Source organism: Hirundo rustica, chromosome 10, assembly GCF_015227805.2.
Source record: "Hirundo rustica isolate bHirRus1 chromosome 10, bHirRus1.pri.v3, whole genome shotgun sequence".
NCBI lineage: Eukaryota > Metazoa > Chordata > Aves > Passeriformes > Hirundinidae > Hirundo > Hirundo rustica.
In genome coordinates this window covers 14,392,160-14,418,260 of record NC_053459.1, presented here as the reverse complement: position 1 = coordinate 14,418,260, position 26,101 = coordinate 14,392,160, and the positions used below count along the sequence as shown (strand labels likewise).

Here is a 26,101-nt window from a genome sequence, read left to right as displayed (position 1 = left end):
TCAGAAATTACGGAAAGCCTATTCTTGCCAGGTGCTGAGCTCTCACGCCTACCAAGGACAGCTGAGAGCACAAAGCGATGCTCAGAACTGAAACTGTGGGTGGTGGGACTTCATCGTGGGAATGTGAGCACTAGGGTGTACACTAAAGTGAAGTTCTTCACAAGGAAGCAAGACTGAGCACACACAAGCATAAAAGAACAAAGAAAAGAAAGAAACCAAAAAAGCACTACCCTAAAGAGCATTTCTAGGTCCTCATAAACTCAGTATCAGGTGTAACCATCGTGCAGCTTCCATCAAAAAAGCTTTCTAAGCTAATGAAATTCCCTGTACAACTCTGCTCTTGAAGTAGCACTTGATGGATTTAGTTATCAAACGGCCACAGTTTTAACTGATCCTCAGTTTATCGATTTCCTTGTCTCCATGCAGAAAATGAAAGAGCATTTTTAAAACTTATCTACAAGGAAGTAAAAAACCACAATTCTGGGTGAAGCTTGGAGAAATGAAACCTCTGGGCCACTCTTGCCAGAGGATCCTCTGTGCTCACGCTTCGGACAGTGGCGAAGGGATGCTGGCAGCAGGTCACTGCCTACCCATCGCATCAGACCAGGGGAGGAAATCTGCCAGGACCCAGCCACAGTTAAGCGCGGAGCAAGCCTCGTCCCCGGCCGGTACCGGGCGGTGCCAGGAGCACGCCGGGGCAGACATCCCAGCGGGACCAGAGCTGCCCCTTTCCGCGAAGCGGGTTCCCACGGCCCCGGCCCGCCGTACTCACCCGGTCTCCTCCTCACCGGCCTTTTCCTGCCGCTGCAGAAGCGCACTTTGCTGAAGACCCCCAGGACATGCCTCTCGCATAGGGAGCGCCCGTCCTTGCTGGGGCTGGAGCGGCGCTTGGAGGCGGACACCCGGTCGCTGTTGGACTCCCTCGCCTGCCGCTTCTGCCGGATCAGCGAGCTGGCGATAGCCGCTGCCATCGCCGCTCATGGGCCCCCCGCTCCGCTCCGCTCCGCTCCGGGGTGCGCCGCTCGGGCGCGCTGGGGCCGAGCCGCCGCCGCGTCCCGCGGGGACCGGGGACGGGGACGACCCGCTTAACGCGCTACAGCCCCGAGTCCCGGCGCCGGGGAGGGCTCAGCCGGCCAGGCGGAGCAGGGCGCCCAGGCTAACGACCATGGCTGGACGCCGGACCCCGCCGCCCATGGGTCTGTCCCCGGGGAGCGCGAATCCCGGCGCGGGCGGCCGTCGGCGAGACCCCCGGCCGGGCTGGCAGCGCCGCGTAGATCCGGGAGCGGCCGCCCCGCTGGCGAAGGTCCGCTGTGTCCAAAGGATAAGGGGACGCGGAGGATCCGCGGGTCCCTGCGGCGCGGTGCCGCTCCGCTCCGCCCGGGCGCAGGCGGCGGCGCTTCCTCCCTCCGGCCGCCCTCCGGCGAGGGGCTGTGGGATGAGTCAGAGACCCCTCGGCCCGCGGGCAGCCCCGGCCCCAGCGCGGTGGCTCCGAGGCGCTGCGCGGCAGGGCGCGCACATGGACGCGGCTCCGCGGCCGGGCTCAGGGAGAGCCGCGCTGCATTTCTGTTCGCACTCCTCCTCTTTCTCCTCTCCCCCCCTACCCACTCTGCTCTCAGAGAGGGCGGGAGGGGAAGGATAAAACAGCCACGGGAAAAAGCAGCAGGCCGGCAAACAAATTAAAAAGAAGGGGAAAAAATTAAATTAAATTAAAAAAAAAAAAAAAAAAAAAAAAAAAAAAAAAAAAAAAAAAAAAAAAAAAAAAAAGAGGAGCCCGGCCGCGAGTGCGGGCTCACATCGCCGCAGTTCGGCGCCCCGGGCTCACAGCGCCATGGCTGGCGCAGCTTCTCCTGCCCTGCTCGCCGCCTCTGCCCCGGCACCGGCTCTCCCCGACGGCAACAACCCACATCGTCCGGCCGACCGGGCGGCCGCCGAGCGCTCGGCACCGGGGCGGCCCCGGGCCCGGCTGCCGCGGCGGGGACGGCGGCGGGAGGAGCGATGCAAGGCGGGGAGGAGGTGGAGGAGGAGAAGGCGGGGGGGGTGCGGCTGCCGCTGCTCCTGCTCCGTGCGGGGCTCAGGATGCTCCGCGGTGCCGCCCGACGGCGGCGGGGCGCGGAGGAGCGGAGCCGCGCCCGCTTCCCGCCTGCATTCTCCTGCCCGACCCGGGAGGGGGAAGTCGAGGAGAGGTGGGGGGAGGAGAGAGGAGGGAGGGGCCGGGGAAGCCCCCCCGGACGCCCACGCTGCGCAGGGCTGTTGCCAAGGCGGCGGGGAGCCCCGCAGCCCCGCGGCGGCCGGGCAGGAGCCGAGCTCCGGGCTTCGGGCTCGAGGAGAATTGCAGCTGCTCCCGCTCGCCCTCCTCTACGCAATCCTACGTGATCGAGGTTCGGATGAGAAATACCGCGCAGGCAAAGAGAGGCAATTGCAGCTCCGCGGCGGCTCTGCCCCTCCGCCCGAGCGGACCCGCCACCCCCGCCGGCAGCCGGGCTTCCCCGGGACCGCAGCCCTCCTGGCGGAGCCACCTGCCCCTCGTGCAGCCACCCCGGCAGCTCCCTGGTCACTGCTGTCGGCGCCCGAGCACCCGGCCTCGGCAGCCAAGCGTGTCCGCGGCTTTCCCTGCCTCTCTGTGAAAGCGGAGAGAAGGGACAACCCCGGGAGCCCGAGGGCTGCTCTGCCGGGGGCCGGTTCCGGGGAGCGTGCGGGCGGCTCTAGCGGCGGTGGGCACCTGGGCCGCCCCCGGTCACAGCGGTCCCACCGCCACCAGCAGGTGCTGGGCCGGCTCCCACCTATCTCCAGCCACAAAACCTCACCGAACAAAATTGAAGGTGGAAATACATCTCTGGTTATCCAGAGAAGTAACTGCTGCTGCTCCCACAAGGATGGTGCTCTCCCGATTTCAGGTTCAAGTAACAGGTAGCGATGGTAGCTGCCAGGTTAGTTAGGTGACGAGCAAGATACTTGGGGGAGCGCACAGGCGTCGGGGTGGAGGGAGAGGGGTTCTCGGCAATGACAGGACAGAATTAAGCAGCCCCGAAGGTGTACGAGTGATGCATGTTTACAGCTGACCAGAGCATTTTAAACCAGTTGGTGACACGCCCTAGGGATTACCAGTTTTAACAAAATAATCTTCTTTACATCTATATTCTAAAAATTTACTAAATTCTTCACCTGTAGACTTCAGCTCTAAATTATTTTAATGTATTGGAAGGAAAAGACAACTGAAAGAACCACCCACTATGCCCATAAAGATTAACTAAACTCTGGCACTAATTCCTGATTTTTACTCTTAGTCTTTATGCATACCAAAACAAGGTGGAATCAGGTTCTCCAGGCTGTTGATCTCTTTTTAACTACCATCAACTTTTTTTGAGCAGATTTCACCATCCCAGTCAATAAAGATTTTTCTCTTGTTTCCTGTAGCTAAAATGCTTCATATTTTAATTTTCTCTATTGGATTATTTCACTTGACATCAAAGAATTATTGCAGTACAAGGTACAGGCATGGCCTAAAGAAAGCTGTTTGCAATCAGAGAATCAGTCTGAACTGCTAGTGAATTATCCAAAGCTTCATCTTCAAAGGATGTGAGCATATCTTCATATCTTCTCAAGAAAGAGGTTTTCTATCTATATATAAAGATAATGTTTCACCAAGTCTTTGGTGAAAAAATGCTGGTTTATCCACCCCATATTAGATAAGTTCCAGTTATTTTGACATGTGACTAATTTGTTTTGCTGCGTAGCTGTAAACTTGGAGCAGCAGCTCTGTGCTTAAAAATGATCCTAATCAGTGATAAAGTCGGTCACAGTAATTTTTTTCCTGATGATTTGTGCATCTGAAGAGAGCTGCTGCGACTCTTGAGAAGAAAGGCTTCTCCCAGGTCTTTCCTGCTTCTGCAGTGACTGAATTAAATTAAGCCAAAGCTTGTGAAACTGAATGTAGTGTTGCATTTGCCAACATGCAGGTCTGCCTTTATCTATAGATGGCCAAGGAGTCCACGGGGTTTGGTTCTGAACGCGGGCACAGTGCCATGAGCTCCTGGTGACATTACTGACATGTGCATCTGCTCGGTGCGGGTCCGATCATACCCCAACTTCACAAAAGTTTCTGAAGAGCCCAAGCTTTTATAAACACCAAGCAAGCCCAGAGTGGTCTTGAGCTGGAGAATGGAAGGCCAGCCTCATCATGCTCCTGCACTGTCATTCTCACCAGTGAAATGTTACCTTTGGTGGGGTGCCAAGTGAAACAGACAAGCCCCCACGTGCTTTCATCTCTAACAGTGGAAATTCTCTCCTTCGACTCCCATTTGGGTAAAAAGAGCTCAAAACAGCTTCCATTTTCATCTGTATCAGCTACTCCTCTTTGAGGGTTGTGCAGCCTACACTGCTCCAAACCAAGCAGCCCCTGTGAGATTCACAGGCTGCCTTCCTCATTGCTACCAATGGAAGCTGAATTGTTTGAGCAAACTGAGACAATGTGGCATTTTTCCTTAAGGAACATAATTTTAAATCATTTTTATATATAAAATAATATCTATATTATACAGTTATTATGGCAATTTTTCTCACATGCCTCTTCTCTCCGGGCTTCCTCCTACTTCAGTCACAGTCTGCAAAGATGCACAGTGCACTCTGTGAAAGACAGAATGCAAGAGTAGCACCGATTCATAAAATAACCAAGACAGACTGTTTTGATGACATTGGAGAGATATGCCAGTGCTCCTCCTGCAGTCTGTGGAGAAAGACCCCGTCTGGCACACAGGAACAGGTAGAGGTTCAGACTCCATGTGGCTGTTGGAAGATCAGAGTCATTGTGCTCACTAAACATCCCCACCCCAAACATACAGGAGCCAATATCAATATTTCAAGACACCGCCATTTTTGAGGTTTAATTCTCTCAATAAATAAACTCTTCTGTCCGTAGTGCTGAGGTTTAAAATGAAGGCCAGGCTGAATTTCAGGGCTTTGGTGACTTGAGCAGAGACAAGATCTAGAATTGCATTCCCTTACCTTCCTAAACAGAATAATCTATCTAGGTCAGAACGGAGGTTATTGGCATCTTTCCTTACTGAAGTGCAATAATTCCCGCAGGGTTGCTAACAGAATATCCTGTTTATTTTTCATAGAGCCTTCAAAAGCCATGGGCTGTGTTCTGTAGATTCAGTCATTAGGCATATCTCTGCTTTACTAATTCTGTACACACAGAGCTAACTACAGATACAAACATATGCAGGTTTTTTGCTGTTTTATCTGCAGAGCTACTGAAAATGCATACATGAAAATTAAGGAAGAGATTTACATTTAATACCACTTTAAAATGCGTGTGCACGCTGCTGTAGTTGAATGAGAAAAAGAAAGACGCCCATCTCCGGCCAATAATTATGAATGGCCTAATTCACCATTTTACAGCAGCATAGCAACAAATACCTTCCAATAGGAAGGCACTGTTGAGTTTGAAAGTCTGCATGCAGACACCTCTTAAGAATTGTACCAAATTTCCACGCTGTGTAAATTACATCTAAAATGTGCATTGCCAGCACTGCTTATTAAGCAGAATTAAGCTCATATCTGTGTTTTATTAACTTTATTCTTTACAAGGTAGCCCCTTGTTGCATGTCTAGCATAATTAAAATTCATGCAGCTTTGGCATTCCCCAGTCTCTCTGCGTGGGCGGACTTTTCAGAGAAAAAAAATGCCTGGGTAACCTGATAAAGAAAAGACAAGACCTTACTGCAGTTTGCTCAGCTTCTGTGCAGGGTAATTCTGTTTACAATGCATGAGTTTGTATCTATGTTTGGATGCCTAATAAGAATTCACGTGGCTACTTTAAAATATGCTATTCAGGGAGAGAGATCTGGCCCTAAAACAGCAGCAGAGTACAAGAGCTGGCCGGTTTTTCTGGGCTGTTCTCACACAGCTGAGTTTAGAGCTGACTTGGCCTTTTAATAAACACAGAAGAGCTTGCATCACCTGATTGCTATATTGAAATAATTCATTTAATGGGCCCTTCACTCCCCTTTTTGCCTTCAAAGATTCAATTAAACAAAATTTGCAACTCATCACAAGAAGTATTTATTAGTTTAGCTGGTGTCTTTCAAAATAGCTCCAGCCTGAGGAGAAGTTGGGCTGGTCTAGGTGTTAAAGTGAGGGGCAGGCACGCAATTGGCAGACTGCAGAATGAAAGCACTATTGCAAAAATCAGGCCACAAGCAGCACCAACCAACCAACAAAACCAGCTGCAGCCTAGAAAAAGAAATAACTCTACTAGGATTTTATACATTCACTTTTTGTTTGTTTGTTTTCCTTTTTAAGAGAAGATTTTCTACTTAGCAGGAGCTTTTATTTCTCCTTGTTGACTTGTCGCCTGTGTGAGGTGGAGGGCAGGGCAACACAAGAAAGCTTCGCCTCACTGAAGGGAACTGAGGCTGTCTAGAAATTTGAAGGATTTTTCTTCAAGAAGCCTCCTGTATGGATGAATAGACCTTTGTATCCAGGGTTCTGGAAACACCTGCTGGGATCATTTCCCTGAAATGAAGCCTGAAAAGGAGCAGTAGCAAGGAGCATCTCAAACTGTTCCCACATATAGAGACCTCCCTCCAGAAAGGTCAGTGCCTGTCCCACATGCCAGAGCCAGACCTGGGGCCTGTTCAAGGTGGGCTCATCGCAAATCTGTTTTTATCACCTAAGCACAACAGTTATGTTCATTAACCATTCTGTCATTGCCTTCCCCAATGGGATCAAGGACATGAAAACTGCCGTCCTTGCAGCGATACACTTCAGTTGTGGCTTCCTAAGTGGCAGAAGTCCAAGAGAAAGGGCCTACAAACACCTGCCCAGCGACAGCTCCCACACAGCACTTCAGCCATATGGGCAGTGCTGAAGGATCTCCCATCAAGGAGTAATGAAAGGATGGACACTCTGCTTGCAGATCACCTTGTACAAACAAGGCAGAGCCTAGAGCCCACTCTTGCTGAGCCGTTGGCACACAGACAACCAGCTGCTCCAGGCTTAGAAACACCCACCTACACATCTGGAAAGAAAACTCAAATATCTTCTTGCCTGTACTAGAGCTGCTGAATTTAAAAGACAGGACAGACAGCTGCATCTCTTCCTTTTTTCCTCCCTCCACCTCCTCTTCCTCACTGGGCTTCTCCCAACACCCAGCAACTCCCTCCATCCACTGTCTTAGGGATTTTTCACCCATGGCTACCTGTCAAATAGCCTTACGCCATAGGTACTATGAGAATCCAGAAGATGAAAAAAAACACAGACTTGAGATTTCACTCCAGGTCTTACATTTGCATTCAGAGTGTCTTAGAAAAAGACCACATACATTGCACTTTTAGTGCAGAGCAGAAGTCTGAAGTGAAATAGGTGGACTAGCCACCACTGAACAACCCCACTTGTGAGCTTGAGGCTGAATACACACACATTATGCTCTGCTCTGTCTAACACAGAGACTCAGTCCCCAGACCTCAGGTTAGCAGCGCTTTGAGGAACAAGACAAATTCTACTCTTCTCCCTAGGAGAGATCAGCCATCACCACCGTTCTCTTTAAATCCTACTTGACAACAACCTGTAGCCTCTTTTGGCCTGCAGTTTCAATGCCAGAGATGTCCAGGTCCCATGGACACTGAAAACGGTTGTGACTGGATTTACATGTCACCTGCATGAAGGTGGTGTGGTCAGGGTAAAGAAGGGAGTGTAACCCCACAGCGCAGCTTCAGGCCTAGGGCTCCCAAGCCCCTGAGCTCAGGAGGGCTGAGAGGCTGGCCATATTTTTCCCTCTCCCTGGGAGAAAGGAAAGCTCCTCATGTTGTAACCATGCAGCCAGACACCAATTTCAACCAAAACCATTTTCGAGGGTGTCAGGAAAAGCCTTTCAATTTAAAGTTTCCATCAAGCTGACTTTGCTGAATGTCAAAGAGATCCTTCCTGATTAGATCTTAGCTGAGGCAAACCAACCCGATTATGTGATTGAGAATGATGAAAAGGAGGAGGGAGATTGAAACCCCTATCATGCTCCTCCAGCAGGGCTGTGGGACTGTCTGCTCCACAGCAGGTCAAGGCTCAGAGATTGAAGACATCCACCCCCTTAATGCACCTTTGTGGCACTGGCATAGGTCAAGACAGGGAGGAAGGGCCAGAAGCTTTCAAGACAAATACCAAACTTCCTCCAGACTTGTAAATCTGTCTATCCGTACATAATGGATTCCAACAGACCTAAAGAGGTCATGAAAAGTTCCCTGACCTCAAAATTCATTTGTCCCTTCATCCAGCTGCCAAATCCACAAGCCCAAGATCTGCAGCCTGAGCTAGGTCATATCTCAAATCCTGATGGGTCAGCAGAGTAATGCTTCACCGGGGCAGCCCATTGCTCTGCCATACAGCAAAGGGTCCTTCCAGTTTGGAGAGCCCAGAAGAAAAGCAGCATCTCTAACAAGACCTGGCACTTCCACTGCCTTCAAGCTCCGCAGTCCAGGAGAGCTGGGACATTAATCCTGCCCTAAGGATGCCTCTGAAGTTACACGTATTCAGATTGCATCTCACTTAAAAAAATTTGCTTATTTCTCCCTGAGTACTGCAAGGGCTTATTCAACACTAAATGTAAATATGAGACTACAGCTGTCATGCAACCAGGACAAGGTTTGAAGACTCCCTCATCCCCCGCTGACCTGAAGTGGTGGGTAAAAAGGATCTGGGTGAATGCATTGCTTCCCCCACAAGCCCCTAGCTTCCAAGCACACCTCTTGCTATTTACATTGTAATTTATTTCTCTCTCCAGCATTAAATCAACTCCTCTATCTCTCCAGCAAAATGAAATCCCATGTCCTCTTTCCCTGGACTCTCAGAGCTGCTGCAATCCAGACACCAAGAAAGACATCAGTGGTCTAGAAGGAAATCTAAATTTGCCAAGGATACAAAGACTAATGCAGTAGTAATTAATGATCGCAGCGTCTGGTGAAAATAAACTGAACTGACACGGAAACCAAGTTCATAGAAACAAGTTTCCTTTTAACAAAGCCAGATCAAATCTCCAGGGATAAATTGTGCAGTCTGTATTACTTCAAGACTGGGCAATTTTTTTTTCCTCAGAAAACAGTGACTCTGAGAATTGGGAACCATGAGAGAGATGCAGCTAAGAGGAACTTTCTGCACAGAACTGCAGCTAGAAGAGCCCAAGCTCATGCGTGCATGGATGGAGCAACAGGGACAAAAATGAGTAATACTCATTTGTATCAAATTTGTCCAAATACAAGTACCCAGTGCAGCAAACACCAGTATCACGAGTCACGAAGTCGGGTTATCACATTTAAGAAGTGAACAGAACAAAGATGTTCTGAGGACTACGAAGAATATGGATATAGTGAAAGATGTGAGCAGTTTGGTCTCTTGGTTGCAATAGCACATCTACAGGGATTCACATGGGGCTGCTCTTGAAAATGCTCTTGGTACTTTCCCATATTTAGCTTGGTAATACCACAGCCACTGATAGTTTGGTGATGCTCAATATCTGGCCACAAAAGATAAGTGGTTGAGAGCCTCAGTATCCAAGAAGATGACAGAGAAAACTTAGCCCTGACTGATAAATCTCTCACCTCTCAGTAAGAATATTTTTGAAAGGAGGGACTGTCTCAATCCAGCAAAGTCAGAGTGAGACCTGGAGGCTGTAAGTCAAGGCTCATGTTTATTGTTAATATCAAAGGTAATTCATCAAGAGAACAACGTGGCAAGAGTTGTGATAGATTTGCTATCATTTCACCCGAAGAGCCAACCTCTTTCAAAAATAGATGAGCTGATACCACAGTGCACAGGGTACAAGAGACCCTGGAGAAGTCACCCATGTACTGAGCCAGCAGTACCTTCATCATCACTGACAAGGCTGGTCTGACAGTCCGATCTCTGATCAGGTACCTGCAGCACTGTAAATTCCACAGCTCCCTTAGGAATGCAGCTCTCTACCACCCTCAGCTGAGAAAGGCTACTTCTATCATCTAGTCCAAATCCCACCTAGCTACAAGTTCCTTGCTCTATGATTATGTCTGCCACACAGGACTTAATGGGCTTGCTCAGTGCAGTCCTGAGTTATGGTGGAGACCAGACTCATAGTCACAACTACCTGGCTTCTCACCCTCACCTGGTGTCAGTCAGTATTAGAGCTAAGATGAACAGAAACCCACTCTGCAGAAAATATTGCATTCAAAGCTATGTTTCTTCCCCACATGAAATGAAAATGAGACCTTTTGGAGCTCACTATGAAATGGCAGAAGAGAAGAAAGCACGCTGATGTGGTAGAACTCTTGGTCTCACCACTGTCCAGACTAAATCTCTGCTTTTGCAGTAGGCAGAGCAGTGGCATGAAACTTGACACTGAAAACCCTGTGCAACATGCTCTTTGAAATTACTATTTCCTTTCTCCCTTGCACAGTTTTGATAAAGTGGCATTATTCAAGGGAAAAAAGCACCTCTACTGATTGTTTGCTACTCCTGGATGCATCCATCACAGCCTCCCAGCCTTGTATCATTCACACGTGTCTCCCTGACATGAATTACAGTTCCTGCCTTTCCTGCTCTCAGACTGCTGAATTCCCAAAGTGCCTAAAGCAGAAGATGCAACAGCTATTCTAACCACTTTCTGTGGCTCTCCTAGGACTTTGCAAGACACGTTTTGGACATGGGCAATCCCGTTTCCTTGCATCCTTTATTCATGACTCCTCTACAGCTTCTATCTTGGATAAGGAATTCCTGTACAGTGTGATTACTTTCTTCCTCTCTGGCCATGCTTGTCTGCCCTCCCCCTTCATATGCACATTCCTTTTCTCACTTCAGGGGCAGAGTTAACGTCCCTTTGGTCTCCCTCACAAACAGAAAAAGACATTCCGCTAAAGGGCTGCTGGAGCCTGCTACACAAAGGTAACGTATTGGACCTGGTGTCAGGAGACTACCCCAGCTAAACAGTGGAATTAAGCAGAGAGAGCAATGCCTTTTAAGAGTAATGGAGAAGCAGTGAACAGACCCTGCTTACCCATAAAGTCATGATCTAAAGCATTCCTTGTTGAATGCAGCTGGGTCCTACAGGATGAGAGGACAGGATCCCCTCAGCTCCCCTTTCTACTCCTACAAAGAAGGCTGCAAAGTTGGAAATGCTGCCCTCCCACTACCCCATGGCAGCGTCAGCTGCCCTCTGTGGCACTCAGCATGATGTCCACGGCTTATCCTTGCCACCTGCCCCCAGAGCTTTTACAGGAGCCCACGGGCACTCCTGCCCCAGCACAGGGGCAAGGGGCAGCCTCCGATAACAAGAGCAGCAAGGCAGCCAGCAGCAGTCCAACAAGAGATGCTGTAGAACTGCCAAGTGTTGTCAGACGTAGGGAAACTCACAATAAGAGCTTTCATCTTTCGATATGATTGAATGCTCCTGCTGTAGCCTGTTGGAGATACCATCTCTTGAGATGCTATGGGCTCACTGAAGCTCATGCAAGGTAGTATAAACCAGGGGGCAGGGTATTAGCATTCTCTTTTGGCAGAAGCTTATCCGTAAGACTAGCTGTGCTTGGCAATTGGAAAATGCACAAGTGTGGAGGTGAGGAGCCTGAATTAAAAGCCACTTAAGTAGGTACTTGAGTAATTATTGGGAAGCTTCTGGAGAGACATTTTTGTCAGCAATTAAGGAGAACATAGCTTTGTGCTGGGTACAGGTGGCAATATGGCAACAGAGATCCCCAGCACTCCATGGAGAGATGACCAGCTATCCATTAGCTGCCGAGGTGTGTTGGGATTTTCTGCCCAAAAAGCATCATTCAGTCCTGAAAGAGGGCCAGAGCATTGCAAAGGGGCTGAAATTCTAATACTAACACAGTCTCAGATTTTCTGCACTAGGGAAAAGAAGGCACAAAATTTTTTTTATGGAACTGCCTAGTTCCTGAGGTAGCTCTTCTTCAGCAGAGTTAGGTCCCACTGGTGTTTCTGTCTTTCAGAGACCCTATTTCAGTTCCAGAGGCTCTGTATTCCTGGGCAACCTCCCCATGCAAAGGGAGTGAAGCAAAACATGCTGGGCAGTTCCAGCCTGGAGGAGTGTTGGCTTATGCTGCCTGTCAGTGGTTTGGACAGGGTAGTTGTGATCTGCTTGCAAGGATGCTCTCTCTCCCCTAACTTATTTTCATAAGCCTGATGCAAGCTTTGTCACTCATTTGCTCGGATTTGGGAACCCTTCTGTTTGCTAAAGAAAGCCAATAATACAGGTTCCCTTCTCAGTGTTAAGAGGCAAATCTATTATTTCTTCAGTCCATTAGAGTAGACAATTCTAGAAACTCAGGTACTAAACTAGATACTTCTAGTTCCTCTAATAGCCACTTCAGCCCACCTCAAATGCTGTAAATGTGGGGTGTGAGAAGGTGCCCTCAGATGAAAAAACTGATTTGACAGGGAAGCGATTCAGGACTACTTTTAAGTCTGCACTGACAAAGTCAGGCACCTAGGAAATTAAGTGTGTAGACCTCTAGCTACCAGGGAAGTGTCTGACTCCTCATTAAAGATGCAAGTAAAGAAGTTCGAAGAGAGTAGCAGTAAAAGGAGCATATGCAACACAAACATGTCCTTGTGAAAGCATAATTCATAGACACTTCATTACCTTCAACAACTTTGAGGTCCTTGCTTATTCATCAGCAAGTCTTAGCTGTCATGAGCCAAAAAAAGTGGTCTGGGATTATCAAAATTTACATAAATGAAACAAATTTACAGATCTCACTGATGCTCCAGGGATCACCCCATAAGCTTCAGCTTCCACCCCTTACACTACCAGGGGTGATCCCTGTGCAGCAGGCACCAGCTCTCACCCCAGTTAATCATGCCAGACTGACTCCTGCAAAGATCCCCTTGAAAAATACCAGTTGGCATAAAGAGGCAGACACCAGGCATTTGTTCTAGAAAAGAGGACATGCTACTCCCAGCCATATTATTTGCACATGGGTAGCGCTGGCATTTATTGCACTTCTATCACTTTTCTTTCTTGACTCCTGGCAAAATGTAGGGTCTGAAAAGTTTTCTTTCTTTTTTTATTTATTTAATCATTTGACATGGACTTAAATTTGACCCAGCTTTGCAATTTTATGGGGAAAATAAAAATGGAAAAAAATATAGAGAATTCATAAACCCTCTGTCAAGCAGGAAATACACCCACAATATTGTGCAGCTTCAATGAAAGCTTTTCTTTTTAAAACAAAGGATGTTCCCTTGTGTTTGAAACCCTGGCACTACAGCAATTAAGAAAGTGAAACTGGCTACAAACTGAAGCAGAATAGACATGTTTCATAGATCTTCATTGCCCAGGAAGAAAGAAATGTAAACAGGGCATAAGTAACAGCAGTCAGAGGAGAGATAAGCTGAAGGACAATGCTGGCATAAGAGGAAATGGGTAGAAACTGGCCAAGAATAAATTTAGATTAGAAATTAGACATGGTTTCTAGTGATCAGAGGAGTAAGACACTTCCAACAGGACCAGTGGGCACATTGCTGCTCTCATTCTGCTCCTTCTGTTCCAAGGAGGCTTTTTGTACACATTTGTGAAAAAGCAATGTGACACAGACTGCAATAACATGAGCCAAGAGACCTTTTCTCTCATTTGTAGCAGCAATACTTTTGGTCTTTCAAAAAATCTGATTTTAATACTCTTAAGAATGGGGAGACATTTGATGTGCATTCAGTAGGGTGTTTTATTTAACCTTTGCTAATTGATCCATCTTAAAATATATCTATACTAATAGCCTTGCACATTTAATTGATGAATTGAAGTAGGCAACAATAATTATTGAGTGGTTTTATTTAGTGGTGTCATTAAACAAAGAGAAAGCAAATAAAATCCCATAAAATACAAATGGTCTTATCTAAGAGTTGTTAGGGATGCAGTGACAGGAGTGCATTCAGTTAAGTGCTTATATTGTTACCATCATTCAAACTTCATCTCCAAAGCTTATCTAATTTGAAAGCCACTCCTGCAGATCTTTGCTAGCGATTGGTGCAGCCTGCAGAGACACCACTCTCCACAAACTCATTCCAGAACAGGGCAAATGTCACCTCCTCCCACATGTGGGGTCCCCTGGCCAGCTGGTACCTACATCTGTCTGTACAGGTCTTTTCTGCTTGCTGGATAATTTGAGGATACCCAGCAGCATTGACTGGGAGAGGAGGATTCTGTTGCCAGGGTGAGTTAGGAACAGATGTATCCTCAGCTCTTCACCCCGCATCTCCCCTGACCAGGACTGCTGGTGTCTCGACTTAGCTACTACTCAGCCTAAGTGAAACATATGTTTATGCCTGTAATTTCTGCACTGAACTGCTATAGTGCCAGTTAATGTTGTTCAGAAATGAATTGCTGCTGCATAATGTACAGAACAACAAATTCACATTAGCTACATATCACAAATCAGATAATTACCAACCAAGATATTCATACGCATGTTCAACCTCCTATATGATGTAATAGGACACTATCAGAAAAGAGCTCACATTACAATGACAGTTTTGGTTTCTAGCACTTTGGCTTTTATTGTAATAAATTCTAATTTTCTGATTCTTATCTACTCCTCCCCCCTGCCTGCTCCTAGTGGTATACGAATTATGATTATACCAGATCTAAAACTAGACTGCCTGCTTTTAAAACAGTCTTTCTGTCTGATTTACAAGCACAGCACTGAAGCATTTGAGACACAAACACTGCAGATCACCCTCAATGCCAAGAGAAAGCCCTAACCTAACCAACTTCACTTCGACTGCCACCAGACCAGAGTGACCAGAGGTGCATACCCTCCTCTGCACACTGCCCATTCCTCCATCCATGAAATCAGGGCAATGATGCTGCTTTTGTGAGCCTTCCCCATGGGAAAGCCTGGAAAGACACTTCCCTGGGGGCAGATGGATTTCAGGGTGGGGTTTTTCACGCAATGCAGGCAAGAGGTGCTGATGGAGCGGCCCTGGCTTTCCCCATGCTCGCACAGATGGAGCTGTCAGGAAGGACTCCCCTTTCGGAAGGGACCGGCACGCTTCAGCTGACACCTCTGACAGCATCCCCTCTGCTTGCAGCTCAACTTCTCCGCACCTCGAGCAGAGATCCGATCAGATCTCACTCCCCCCTGTGAGGCCACACGGAGGGAGCTTGGCATAGATGCTGCAGAGCAGCCTTGGTCCCCCCCACCACTCTCGCTCCCTCACCAGCTCTCCCCCTGTGTGTTTACAGGATTCCTGTGTTCTGCACTGCAATAAATGACAAGGTTGCCACCTTGCTTCACCAGGACTTTATTTTTTAGACCCAAAGTCCTTCTGCCCCCAGAAACATGAGCTCAGCAGCCCAGAGGCAGGGGGGATGGAGGTGCCACCAGGCAAGCAGTGGGGACCCACTGATCCCACACTTCCTCAGGGCTACACCAACAAAACCATTTCACTGGTAAGAGACTCACAGGCATCAGGGAAGCCCTATCTTTCCAGTGTGCAAAACAGGGATTAGTCCTGCAGCCTACATCCCACTCTGGGGAAACACCAGGGCCACACAAAGGTGTTTCCCACTCAGAACCTTTTCCATCCTGCATAAATAAGTGAGAAACCCAACTACAGCAGCATGTTTAGAGACTGTGCCTCACAGGGTTATAGGATTACAGCTCTCAGCACATACCATTTCAGAAAATTTCCAGGCTTTTTCATGCATGTGAGGAGAGTGAAAAATAGTAAAATACAGTATTGCACGTAGTTGTCTTCTTTTTCGACAACGATTTTTTTTAAAAATGGAAAACAATATTGGGGTCACAGAACTATTTTATTTTACTTTAAATTATTCTTGTTTCTTTCCTACATTATTTAACCCTTGAATGGTTAGTCTTCAGGAAACCTCAGAAGGCTGTAAAGTTTTCCTTGTCTTTGGGGGCTGGGGGGAACTACAAAATATCACGGAATATGTCTTTCATGGAAAAATTGGAAATGCAATTAGATGAAGACTTGGAAGAAAGTAAAGCTCCCCAGGCTATAAATTTATTTTTGGGGGAAGGCGTGGAGGGGTTTTAAATTGGGAAAATACCTGATTTTGCCTTTAAATCCAACACTGGTTTTTGTTTGAGGGCATCCTGACCACTGCAGCACCTAGGCCAAAGCTTTCCCAGTTTTGTTTCCAAGGGCCTGTGGATTAGAGCAAGCCTATTTTTTTTTTTTTTTTTTTTTTTTTTTTTGCATGTGGAATAGTTTGGATGAGGTATTTACAGCTGAGACTGGAAGGGACTCGGTTAATCCCTGTTGTAATGAAGGCGAACAGTCCCAGGGTACAAAGATCCCCAGACTGACACACAACAGAGGGGGATGGCAGCCAAGTATGGGAGCTGGGAAAGGAGAGCACTGCCACACAAGGTGACCAGACCACATCAGAGCTGCTGCTGAAACTGAGCAACAATACAAGAATCATAAATAAAATGAGGAAAAGCCCCCATGTTTGAGTTTCTTTTTGCCAAGTCACAATGCTGTCCCCTTGGAGCTGACCATCTACGTTGAGCCACAGTTAGTGATAGCCTACACAGGAACATGAATTCTTCATGCTGTAAGAAACGCCGGAGTTCTCAACCAAACCCACAGGGATTTAAGAAAACTAGGCTAAAATTCACTGCCTACTTAAATCGGTCCAGACTGGCCGTGCACCCCTGAATTAACATGGGAAGGACGCCGCTAGCGACTCTTGTCTTAAACTACGCCCTTCTGAAGCGCCGCTGTGCCTCCCTATCTTTATTTCCGTCATTTTCAAGGCCGGCGAGCGCTCGCCCCAAAGGCCGCAATCCCCGGGCGCCAAAGGCGGAGGCCGTGAGGGCGGCTCCCCTCACGGCACGGCAGCGCCGCCCAGCGGCCCGCGAGCCCCGCTGCAAAGGGAGCGGGAAAAACGGAGAACGAAACGAGTGAAAGGTGAGGGCGGAAAGGAAAATGTACAAAAGGAAAGGAGGCAAAAAAAAGGGGAGAAACCAAGGAGAGAAAAAATGAAGGAAAACAAAGAAAAAAGAAAGAGAAGCGGAGAAAAGGGAAGGAGAGAAAAAAGGAGGCGGAAAAAAAAAAAAAAGAGAAGCAGAGAAAAGGGAAGGAAAAAAAAAAAGGAAGCAAAAAAGGAAGGAAGAGAAGGTGACGAGAAGGGGACAGAAAGAGGGACGGAGAGAAAAGAAGGAAAAAATAGGAAGGAAAAGAAGGAAAATGGAGGAAACTGAAGAATTAAGGGAGAAAAAAACAAAGGGGCAGGAGGGGAAGGAAGAAAAAAGTGGGGGAAGGAAAAGAGAGGGAAGAGAAACAAATGAAAAAGAAAAAAAGCAAAGCCTAGAGTATAAACACAGAGGATTTTTTTTTTTTTTTTTTTTTTTTTAACAGGGACCTGAAAGGCCTGTATTAATAAACCAGGACTTCTGCGCACACCAGCCCTCTCACAAGGCCCAGTGGGAGCGTTCCCCTTGCACAGGCGCTGAGCCGCGCACCCCTCTGCTGCCTGCAGCGCAAGGAGCTGGGGCTCCCGCACGCACCAAAACGACCCCAGGGGATTTTACCAGGGCCCGGGACTTGCTGGAGGCTCATCTGGAGGGAAGCGGAGCTGCCGGCTGCCCGAGATGCTCCTCTGAACACCAGCGTTTAGAGGCAGCTGTCCGGACCCGCCGGGGCAGCTCCCGCCCGCTGCCCGCAGCCTCCGGCGCCTCTGTGCCACAAAACACGGACAACTGGTAGGGCTTTCTGCTCGACAGAAACTTGAAATACATAATTTCGGCTCACACTTGGAAAATAACGCGTAGCCTAGAAATCGGCGAAAGGAGAGAGATGCTCAGCGCCGAGAGAAGAAGGGGCGGAGGGGCTGGGCGGCGCAGGACGCTGCCGGCGCCCCATCCCTCCGCAGGCGCGCTGTGTCCCCGCGGCAGCACTGCCACCTGGTGCTCAGGGACACGGAGCCCGTCCGGCGCCGCATCTGCCGGCACCGCGCCCGCACCCATCCGAGGCCGTTCCCAAAGGCAGGGGTGCCCCAGCTGTGCCACGGCTCTGCCCCCGGCCCGGGGCACCGCTAGCTCCCAGTGGGCTGTGACAGCTCTGCGCTGTTCTAAGCAGGGCTTTCCTCTCCATGTCACAAGCCTTTGCACTCACGGCAGCTCTGCAACAGAAGCGCAGGTGTCCTGTGCTGCAGGTGACACGCCAGTGAAATGATCTGTTTCATCATCTCCACGTTAAAAAAAAAAACAAAAAACAAAACTCCATGTGGTTTGACCAATCTGTTGAATTTGTGACATTTTACAGTGCTAGTTTAAAAAGAACTTGGAAGAACTGAAAGGAAATTTATTTATCTGCAAGTCAAATGCCTGCCTGTTCTTTTATTCACAAAGTTTTATTCTAAGTCTTTTTAACAAGCTAAAAACAAGGTGGTTTTTTGTTGGTGGTTTTTTGTTGTTTTTTTGTTTGTTTGTTTGTTTTTTTTTTCCCTGTTGGAGTTTTGGACTAAGTGTGACAAATCTTCTTCCTTCCCTCCAAACCTTTTGGCACTGCACAAACCCTCAGATATGTTGTTCTCCCAGTGCTAAATTAAACTGCATTTCCTCTTTGCACCATGCAGAGAGGTGCTCTATACCTAACAAATCCAAGTGCTTGAACTGCTCACTGATAAATGTAATGATCTGTAACTGACACTGGAAATGCCCACTTGCTTCCACAGATCTTCCACTTGCTCTGCCTTACAGATCTCAAAAATCAGAGTGCACATTAAGGTCACCTTCACTCCCTGCTGAAAATGCAAACAGCAACAGGGCAGAACAAATCACCTGTATAACAGCGCAGAGCAGCACCCCTCCGTGTGCCCGCCACACTGGCCGGGGGACAGCACCGCAAAGGAGACGGGGACTTTCGAGCAGACAGAGGCAGCCAAGTCAGAAGATGACCAGAGCCTTGGAGTGGGAATCACTAAACACTTTGGCCTTCATCTACAGGTAATAAGAGAGAACAAATGGGTTCAGTGCTTCTTTCCACCCCTTACACACTTCCTTTCTCTCCTCCGTGGTCCTGGTCACTGCAAGCCAAAACTCACTCAGGAGCAGGAAGCAGCTGCCTAAACCTGGACCTGCAGTTTTTTCACACATAAAATTTACAAGGGAGGCAGCTTTTACCCCTTTCCCATCTGTTTTAGCACAGTCATCCCACACAAACATGAGACTGCACTTAAGCTGGCTGAATATATATCCAGCAAAATCTGCGGAGCATCTCTGGATATACTGCCAAGCTGTAAGGGACACCGATCACACAGATGTACTAACGCACCAGCTCTGGATATTACCACCTGCAGGGTAATGTAGGTGCACAGATTACAAAGAAAAACATTAGCTAACTAGGTTGGCTTTAGCTATACTACCTGTTCATTTGTCTGCAAGCAAGTTGCAGCCATTTGTCTACTGCTAGATCTGTTATTCATAGCTATTTGTTTATGTTGCCTTGAGCAGTTCTTGCTCTGCCAGTCATGCCAGCCCAATATTTGTAATTTCTCCTATAAAATAGAAAATTAACTTAGGAAAGAGGCTGCATTCAGCTTTTCACCACAGCAATCATGTCAAGCACTATATTCCATTTTAACAGAATAAAATAGGTTTTGCTGTACTGGCTAGTTGCTCACCTGGGAAAAGGAAATTTCCATGGTTCCCTTGCTCCCACATCCTGACCCCACAGCAAGAACTGAGGACACATCACAGGTGAAAATCTTTTAAGTTGTTATCCCCCTCACCCCCACCCCCGGAAACAGATCTATTCAGTATTTGTTCTTCAGATGATCTTTAAATCTTGCACAAAATGAACAGGAAAAAAAACTCACAAATGCAGCTATTCCTGTCTGAATACCCCCTTCTACTCAGAGAAAGGTGCTGGGTATTGCTTCAGCAATACTTCACCACAGAAAAAGTACTGCAGAGCCTAGGTTTATATGAACTTGTGCTGTAAAAAGCAATGCCTTTACTTCTATCTGCTCTCTGACTGGCAAACGCATTACAAAGTGAGAAAGAATGTAGAAGGTACTCATATCTCTGCCCTATTTAAATAAAACTTTGAGGTTACCTTGCCCAACAAAATCACACTGATAGAGCCCATTATTTCTAATGTATCACTGCTTTCTCTCCTGAGTACTATTTTCCTTCCCAGTATAGCCTGTTTATACAATAAGGCATTTCCTACCCTGGGAAATGGCCTTTGCAGTATCATTGATCACAGGAAATAATAAGTGCACACAGGATGCTGCAAAGTCTCGGTGGGCCAACACCAAGCTCTTCTCTTAGCAATTGTTCCAATAGGTTTTGTTTTGAACAAAGTGTCAAAACAGTCAGAACAGCCTCCTCTCTATCTGCAGCACAGCCCTGGGCACAGCACAGGCATAAGACAAATCCATTTGGAAAAAAAGACTCAAAAAGAACACTGCTAGTCTTCTACCCTGTTACCTTATGCTAGGAGAAGAAAAAGGTTTCTATGGGATAGTTGCATTTTAGAAGATTCTTCGCATTTTCTTGGTACTAATTGCAGAGTATTCCCAGCCACTGCCTGTTACACCAATGTGAACAGCAACAAGTGCAGTCACTTTTTGCTGGAGCTGGACCCTGGCTCAGGCACATGATACCCCACCAAAAGCAGGAGGTGCAAATGCTGTTCCTACTCACGCTGAAATCTGGGGAATCACCTCGGGCTTAGAGAGGGACCACCAGCAGCAAGCCAGCCTCCACTCATATTTCTCCTGCTGCTGCTGTGTCTGGTGCTGGCACCCCAGTGCTGTGAGCTCCTGTGCACTCCCTGGGGACCAGTGAAGCCCCAGCACCCGGCCTGCAGCTGGGCATGGCCCCATGGGCCAGTGTCACCTCAGCAGCAGGACTGCTGCTCCAACCAGCCTTGCTAGGACTCATTCAGGTAGGAACCGCAGTGGTATCTTTATCATCATCTTGAATACAAGCTGGCTGGGGGCCTCCCACTCCTCCTCTCACCTTACAATACCTGAACTGATGGTTTCTGTCTCACAGCAGGGAAAAACGTGTCCTGCAGAGCAATAAACCCCTGCTTCATCTGTGTGTCTGCACAGCTGGAAAAACATGGGTCCAGGACAGCTTTGCTTTTTGCAACACAGTGCAGCAACCCAGGCAGACTCTGCGGGTCCCTGGAGGTTCATCTCTGTGCTCATTGCCTCTGTGAGCTCATGGCAGGCTGGCACAGTGCTCCAGCTGCCCCTAGTGCTGTCTCCCCCTTGGGGAGTGGGGGACTGGCCTGGCAGGAGCTGCCAGGCTCTTAGGGGGGCTCTGACCTTGTGTTCCAGCACGGAGCAAGCCCCTGTCTCACTACCATGATTGTTTTCCTGTGGTCCCACAGGCACCTTCTTGCAGCCAGTGAAAATTCAAAATGACTCTTAGTGAATAATTAATTGTCCTCATCTTGAATCATCTTTAATGAATGAAAAGCCTGGAAACCTGCTGGGCACAAGAACATGGCTCTGTGTTTGGAGCACAGATGTGCATTTCGCATTTCTGCACGTGCTCCTCAGTAGAGATTCTGTGGCTGCAGGTTGAAATCCCTGTGCATTATCTCCTCTTGAGACCCAGAAACCTGAAAATGCTGCAGGAAAAATGTTCATTTTCACAGAAGGTGTCACATGCATCACAAACTGGGCACAGAAAATGCATTTACCTGTGGAAAACACATTTCTGAGCTGGGTGCAGAGAGAACAGTCCAAAGAAAGAAAACAGGCAAACTTGGCAGATATATTAAGTGACTTCTGTTTCAGCACAGGTATTTGGAGCTCACTCAGCCATGTGCCCATTTTCAGGGCACCCCAGAGACAGAAGACTCTCAGCCACCCACCAGCTGCCATCACTACACTGGTGCTGCAAAAGAGGGTTAATCTGTCCCTGCCACCAGCGCTGCAGAGTGCATGGCCCATTTATCCCTGCCTGGGCTGCCGCAGCGCTGCCAGCTCTGCCGGGGATTTAGCCGCAGACTGAGAGTCCGAGGCTTGGGGAAGGGCTGATGAGGGGTTCCAAACCCATGCAGCGTTCTAGTAGAGACAAGCGTTCGAGAGGGAGCCATGAATTTCTTTGCATCTTTAGAAGATAAGATACTGAATTAAGCATCAAAGTCTGCCTTTAGGAGCTCACCTTCCCTGCCCAGTGCTGGGCTTTGTAGGTGATGGCAGCAGCCCCAGAGGATTTAGGGGCAGAGGGCAAACCCATTCCAGTTCCCACCCACACGCAGCTCCCTGCAGCCACGGGAGGCATCGAGGGGATGCTGCGGGTCCTCATTAAACCAGGATAAGGAAGGAAAGGCCTTGGGCACAATTACCTTAATGAAGCTGGCAGCTCTGCCTGCTAACAGCACCTGATGCCTGGGCTTTCAGGCACAGCTGCACAAACACTGCCAAAAGCTCTTCCAGACCCCTGTAAAAGCATAAGCACACAGCAAAGCAAATACCTGCCTGAAAGGAGCCTGGATACCCACGCTGCAGAGCAGGTGGTGAGTTTGCCTCTTAATTAAGCATATGTTCGTGGAATGCATCTGTGCACTCTGTGAGAAGCTTAAGTCTTCCCCTGCTTCCTCAGAAAGTGGCTGTCCCTGCCAGCAGCTGCCTCTCAGCTGGGTAATGATGTGGGTGGCATTGGCCTAAATGCCCACAGGATGCATGGTGCTGTCAGACACAGCACAGACAGCAGTCAGAAGGTGAAAGATGTGGGGTTTTTTAAATTTCCAGCCCTAAGAAAACACAAGTGACTTGCAGGTGATGAAAAACTGCAAACTTACAGAGAAAAAAAAAAGTGCAGTGACTATTCTGGAGAGCAGAGAGAAAAGGAACACATGTTCTGCCGGGCACACATCTTTTAGACATGCATTTTGTTTGTGCTGAGCATGGCTTCATGTCAGGCTGGCAAGCTCAGGTAGCACTGTGACATATGGCAAGGAATGTCTTAAAGCCATGGCTGCTCCCACCCTGCCCAGACCCCGTTTGCTGGCAGGAGGTGAGGAGGCTGCTCCTGCATGGACCGAGCGAGCCTTCGGGCAGCGTTCGATCGACTGCCTCGCTGCAGGATTTTCAGTTTCGTTATGGAAATATACTAGGACACATTCAAGTTCAGTCTGGCTGTCACGGGACATTCTTCAAAATGGCTTCATGGGCTTCTCTTTCCTCATCATCACAGGAATTCACCACAAATACTCCCCACCGGCATCTCTGCTCCCCATATCGTGTGTACTTTCATTCCCTGACATTTCACAGTGTCAGGTAAAGCAAAAAGAGCACAGAATTTTGCACAAGTGATTCATTCTGATAAACACACAAAGCACTTTAACAGGTATCACAAAATTACATTAAAATGCTCTTTGCAGTTCCTTATTTTGTTTCTCTCCATGAATATTACAGTGCAAACAAGGAAATAAAAGGTGGAAAATATGGGCTGATATTTTAAGGCTGTGGATGCCTCCAGGTGTATCTGTCAGTCTGTATCACTAAATTTCAAGCTTGCTGAGGGTTATCATTAAAGGAAAAGGCCCACACATGCATCTAAACTAGGCTGTAGCTTGCAAAACTATCTAGCAGATTTGTATATGTACCCTTTTCAAGTTTCAAGAATAAACAGAAATTGAAATCCAGTAAAGAAACAGTAACCCCAAAGTTAAGAGTATTTTATAGAACAGAATTTGGCCACGCTTTTCTGTCATGTGAAAATGTCTGACATTCCCTTCAAGTGGTAGAAGCTGGGCACATCAGGGCCTTGGCTGAAAATAGCTGGGTGCTCAAAATTTTTCTATTCTAGGGATGATCACATTAACTGGAAGAATACTAACTACAGTCCAAGACAAGAACAATCCTGGTGCTTCTTATAGGTTATAAGTTTACCTGGAAAGTCCCATGGAGTTGAGATGGAATGTTACTGCACCTAACTGAAGGTATATTTGAGCAATTGGAAGGCACATCTAACTATAATCTCTTTATTCTGAATGACAAATATAGCAGAAAAAAAGACTAAAATGCTTGAACTGCAGAATCATTTATACCAGCACACTGGCTGCTCTGGATATGTGCTTATGTGATGAACATACCAACACTGTTACTGCTGCTGGAGCTAGCTAGATTAAAGAAGATATGCAAATCTCTGCTCTGCAAATCCCCAGATTCACTACAAACATCCTAAAGAGAAAAAAAAGACTACTACTACAGCAAAGGTGGGGAGAGGTATCAGTCCAGTGACTGATAATGCACACTCCAAGAGGCAGCATCATTGTGAGATGTTACTCACAAAGGTGACTCACCCAAGGAGGGGACAGAGGTGATGCAGAGCCCTAAGCTGGAGCTCCAAGCTCTGCAGTGTGAGGGACTTGTCAGGTCTCAGTGCCCGAGACTCCAAGCAGGCTGTCACTGCTGACCTACGATCACCCAAAGCAGCATAAAACAAGATTTGAACAGAGTGCGATGCAACCACCACAACTGAAAGCCTCTTTTGTAACCATGAGAGGCCAATACTCCCAGATAGCCCTCAGGCAACAAAAGTGCCCTGCTCTCCTAATTGGACCACTCAGGGTCAAGGGAAATCCTACCCCACCACAGCACCATCCCAGCTCTGTCTCTCTTCTCCCATTATCAGCCCCTTGTCAGTGGTTCAAAGGACTCCAGGCAGTCACCAAGAGCTGTAGGTCTGACGAACATCCTGCTCCTGGGGCACGGACAAACCTCTCCTCTGTTCTGTGTGCTGTTCAGAGGACAGGACCACACAACAGGTATCCTGCACTCCTGTCTTTCCAAAAGATATCCCACCCCTGCCCAAGCTGGGGAGGCCTTTCTGCTAATGCTACCAGGCTTAGGACACAGCCAGAGTGAGCACACCCCGGGCACTACAGGCAGTGGGAGCACATGGACAAATACACACTCACCTGCCATTCATTCCCTGACAGAGTGCAATTTGTAAAGCACCGCCTAAATATCCTCGAATATTTAGGGAAAATTTTTTTCCATCAGTAAAAATGCACCCACATTTTGCCAGAGGAGATTAGATGTAAAAAATCAGAAAGATGTTGATGTTGATTTTCTTTTTTTTTTTTTTTTTTTCCCCATTTAGGAAGTTATGTTTTCATAGGGAAAAGACCAAGCCCAAATCAAAAAGTCTTCTCCCAGCTCTCCTTGCTACATCATGCACTAGGGCAGCAGTTTCTAAAGAATTTTTTTAATCTTTGGGAGCAAAGCCAGAAAGTCTGCCCTGCAGACTGTTGGACTCAAATTATTTAGTGGATTATCTCTTTATGATTAAAGGATTTTGGCTCATGTTCAGAGATGTTACAGTCCTTGCCACGAGGGGTCCTGTTTACTAAGCTGAATTAGCAATTGATGCAAGTGTAAATGCTTGGAGAAAGGGAGTAGGCACTACTTTGGGTTTGGCCCAGTATACTCCTGTGAAAAGCTGCCAGATCATGGTGGGTTTGGGCATAAGTTGGCCTCAAAATAAAGTAGAAGTATTCATAGACTTGTTTTTTACCTCATCAATGCATTTGTTTCCTGAATTATATGAAAACAAACAAAAAAAAATCCTCATGTCCAGAAGGGGTATAAGAAATAATTGATTCCAACAAAGTCATAGAATTGTAGAGTATTTTGAGTTGAAAGGGACCCATTGGAATAATTGAGTCAAGTCCTCAGGGACCTTCAGGTAGAGGCAAAGGCAAAAAACATATATTTGTACTTCTGATGCATCTTTTCTTAACCAGCAGCTGTTCTATATAAATATTTATCCTACAACTCTGGCTGCTCTGGAAGAATACAGTAAAACACCATTTAATGGATTCACTTTAAACTAAAATCAATCAAACCAAACAGCATGCTGCATCTACCCAGCTTACTAGGAGGACTTTCAAGCCCTCCCTCACAAAATCTGGTAGAGGTGGGGCACAACTGCTGCCTCTGTTATCCTTTCAGTCTTGTCACAGCCCAGGGGTTTTCTTTTGCAAGGCACAGGTCATGTGCGCAGAAGGAAGAGGGCTCTCATGCTCCAGAGCACCCTCTTCCTGGCTCACACTTTTCCAACCCTTATGGGATGGGATTCATAGCACTGCATGCCCTGAGCTTAAAAATAAC

General features: G+C 47.6%; 1 protein-coding gene across 3 annotated transcripts in view; it reads right to left on the bottom strand.

Annotated features, from left to right (window-relative positions):
* FGF12 (fibroblast growth factor 12) overlaps window positions 1-26,101 on the bottom strand; it is a 217,179-nt gene that overhangs the window by 97,039 nt on the left and 94,039 nt on the right. The window contains exon 1 of one of the 3 annotated variants that reach the window (XM_040074659.2): window positions 773-1,012. The exons of the other annotated variants lie outside the window; for them this stretch is intronic. Coding sequence (XP_039930593.1) covers window positions 773-971 — 199 coding nt within the window. The 5' untranslated portion in view covers window positions 972-1,012. Of the gene's footprint in view, window positions 1-772; window positions 1,013-26,101 lie in introns of those variants that run through there. 3 annotated transcript variants of the gene reach the window in all.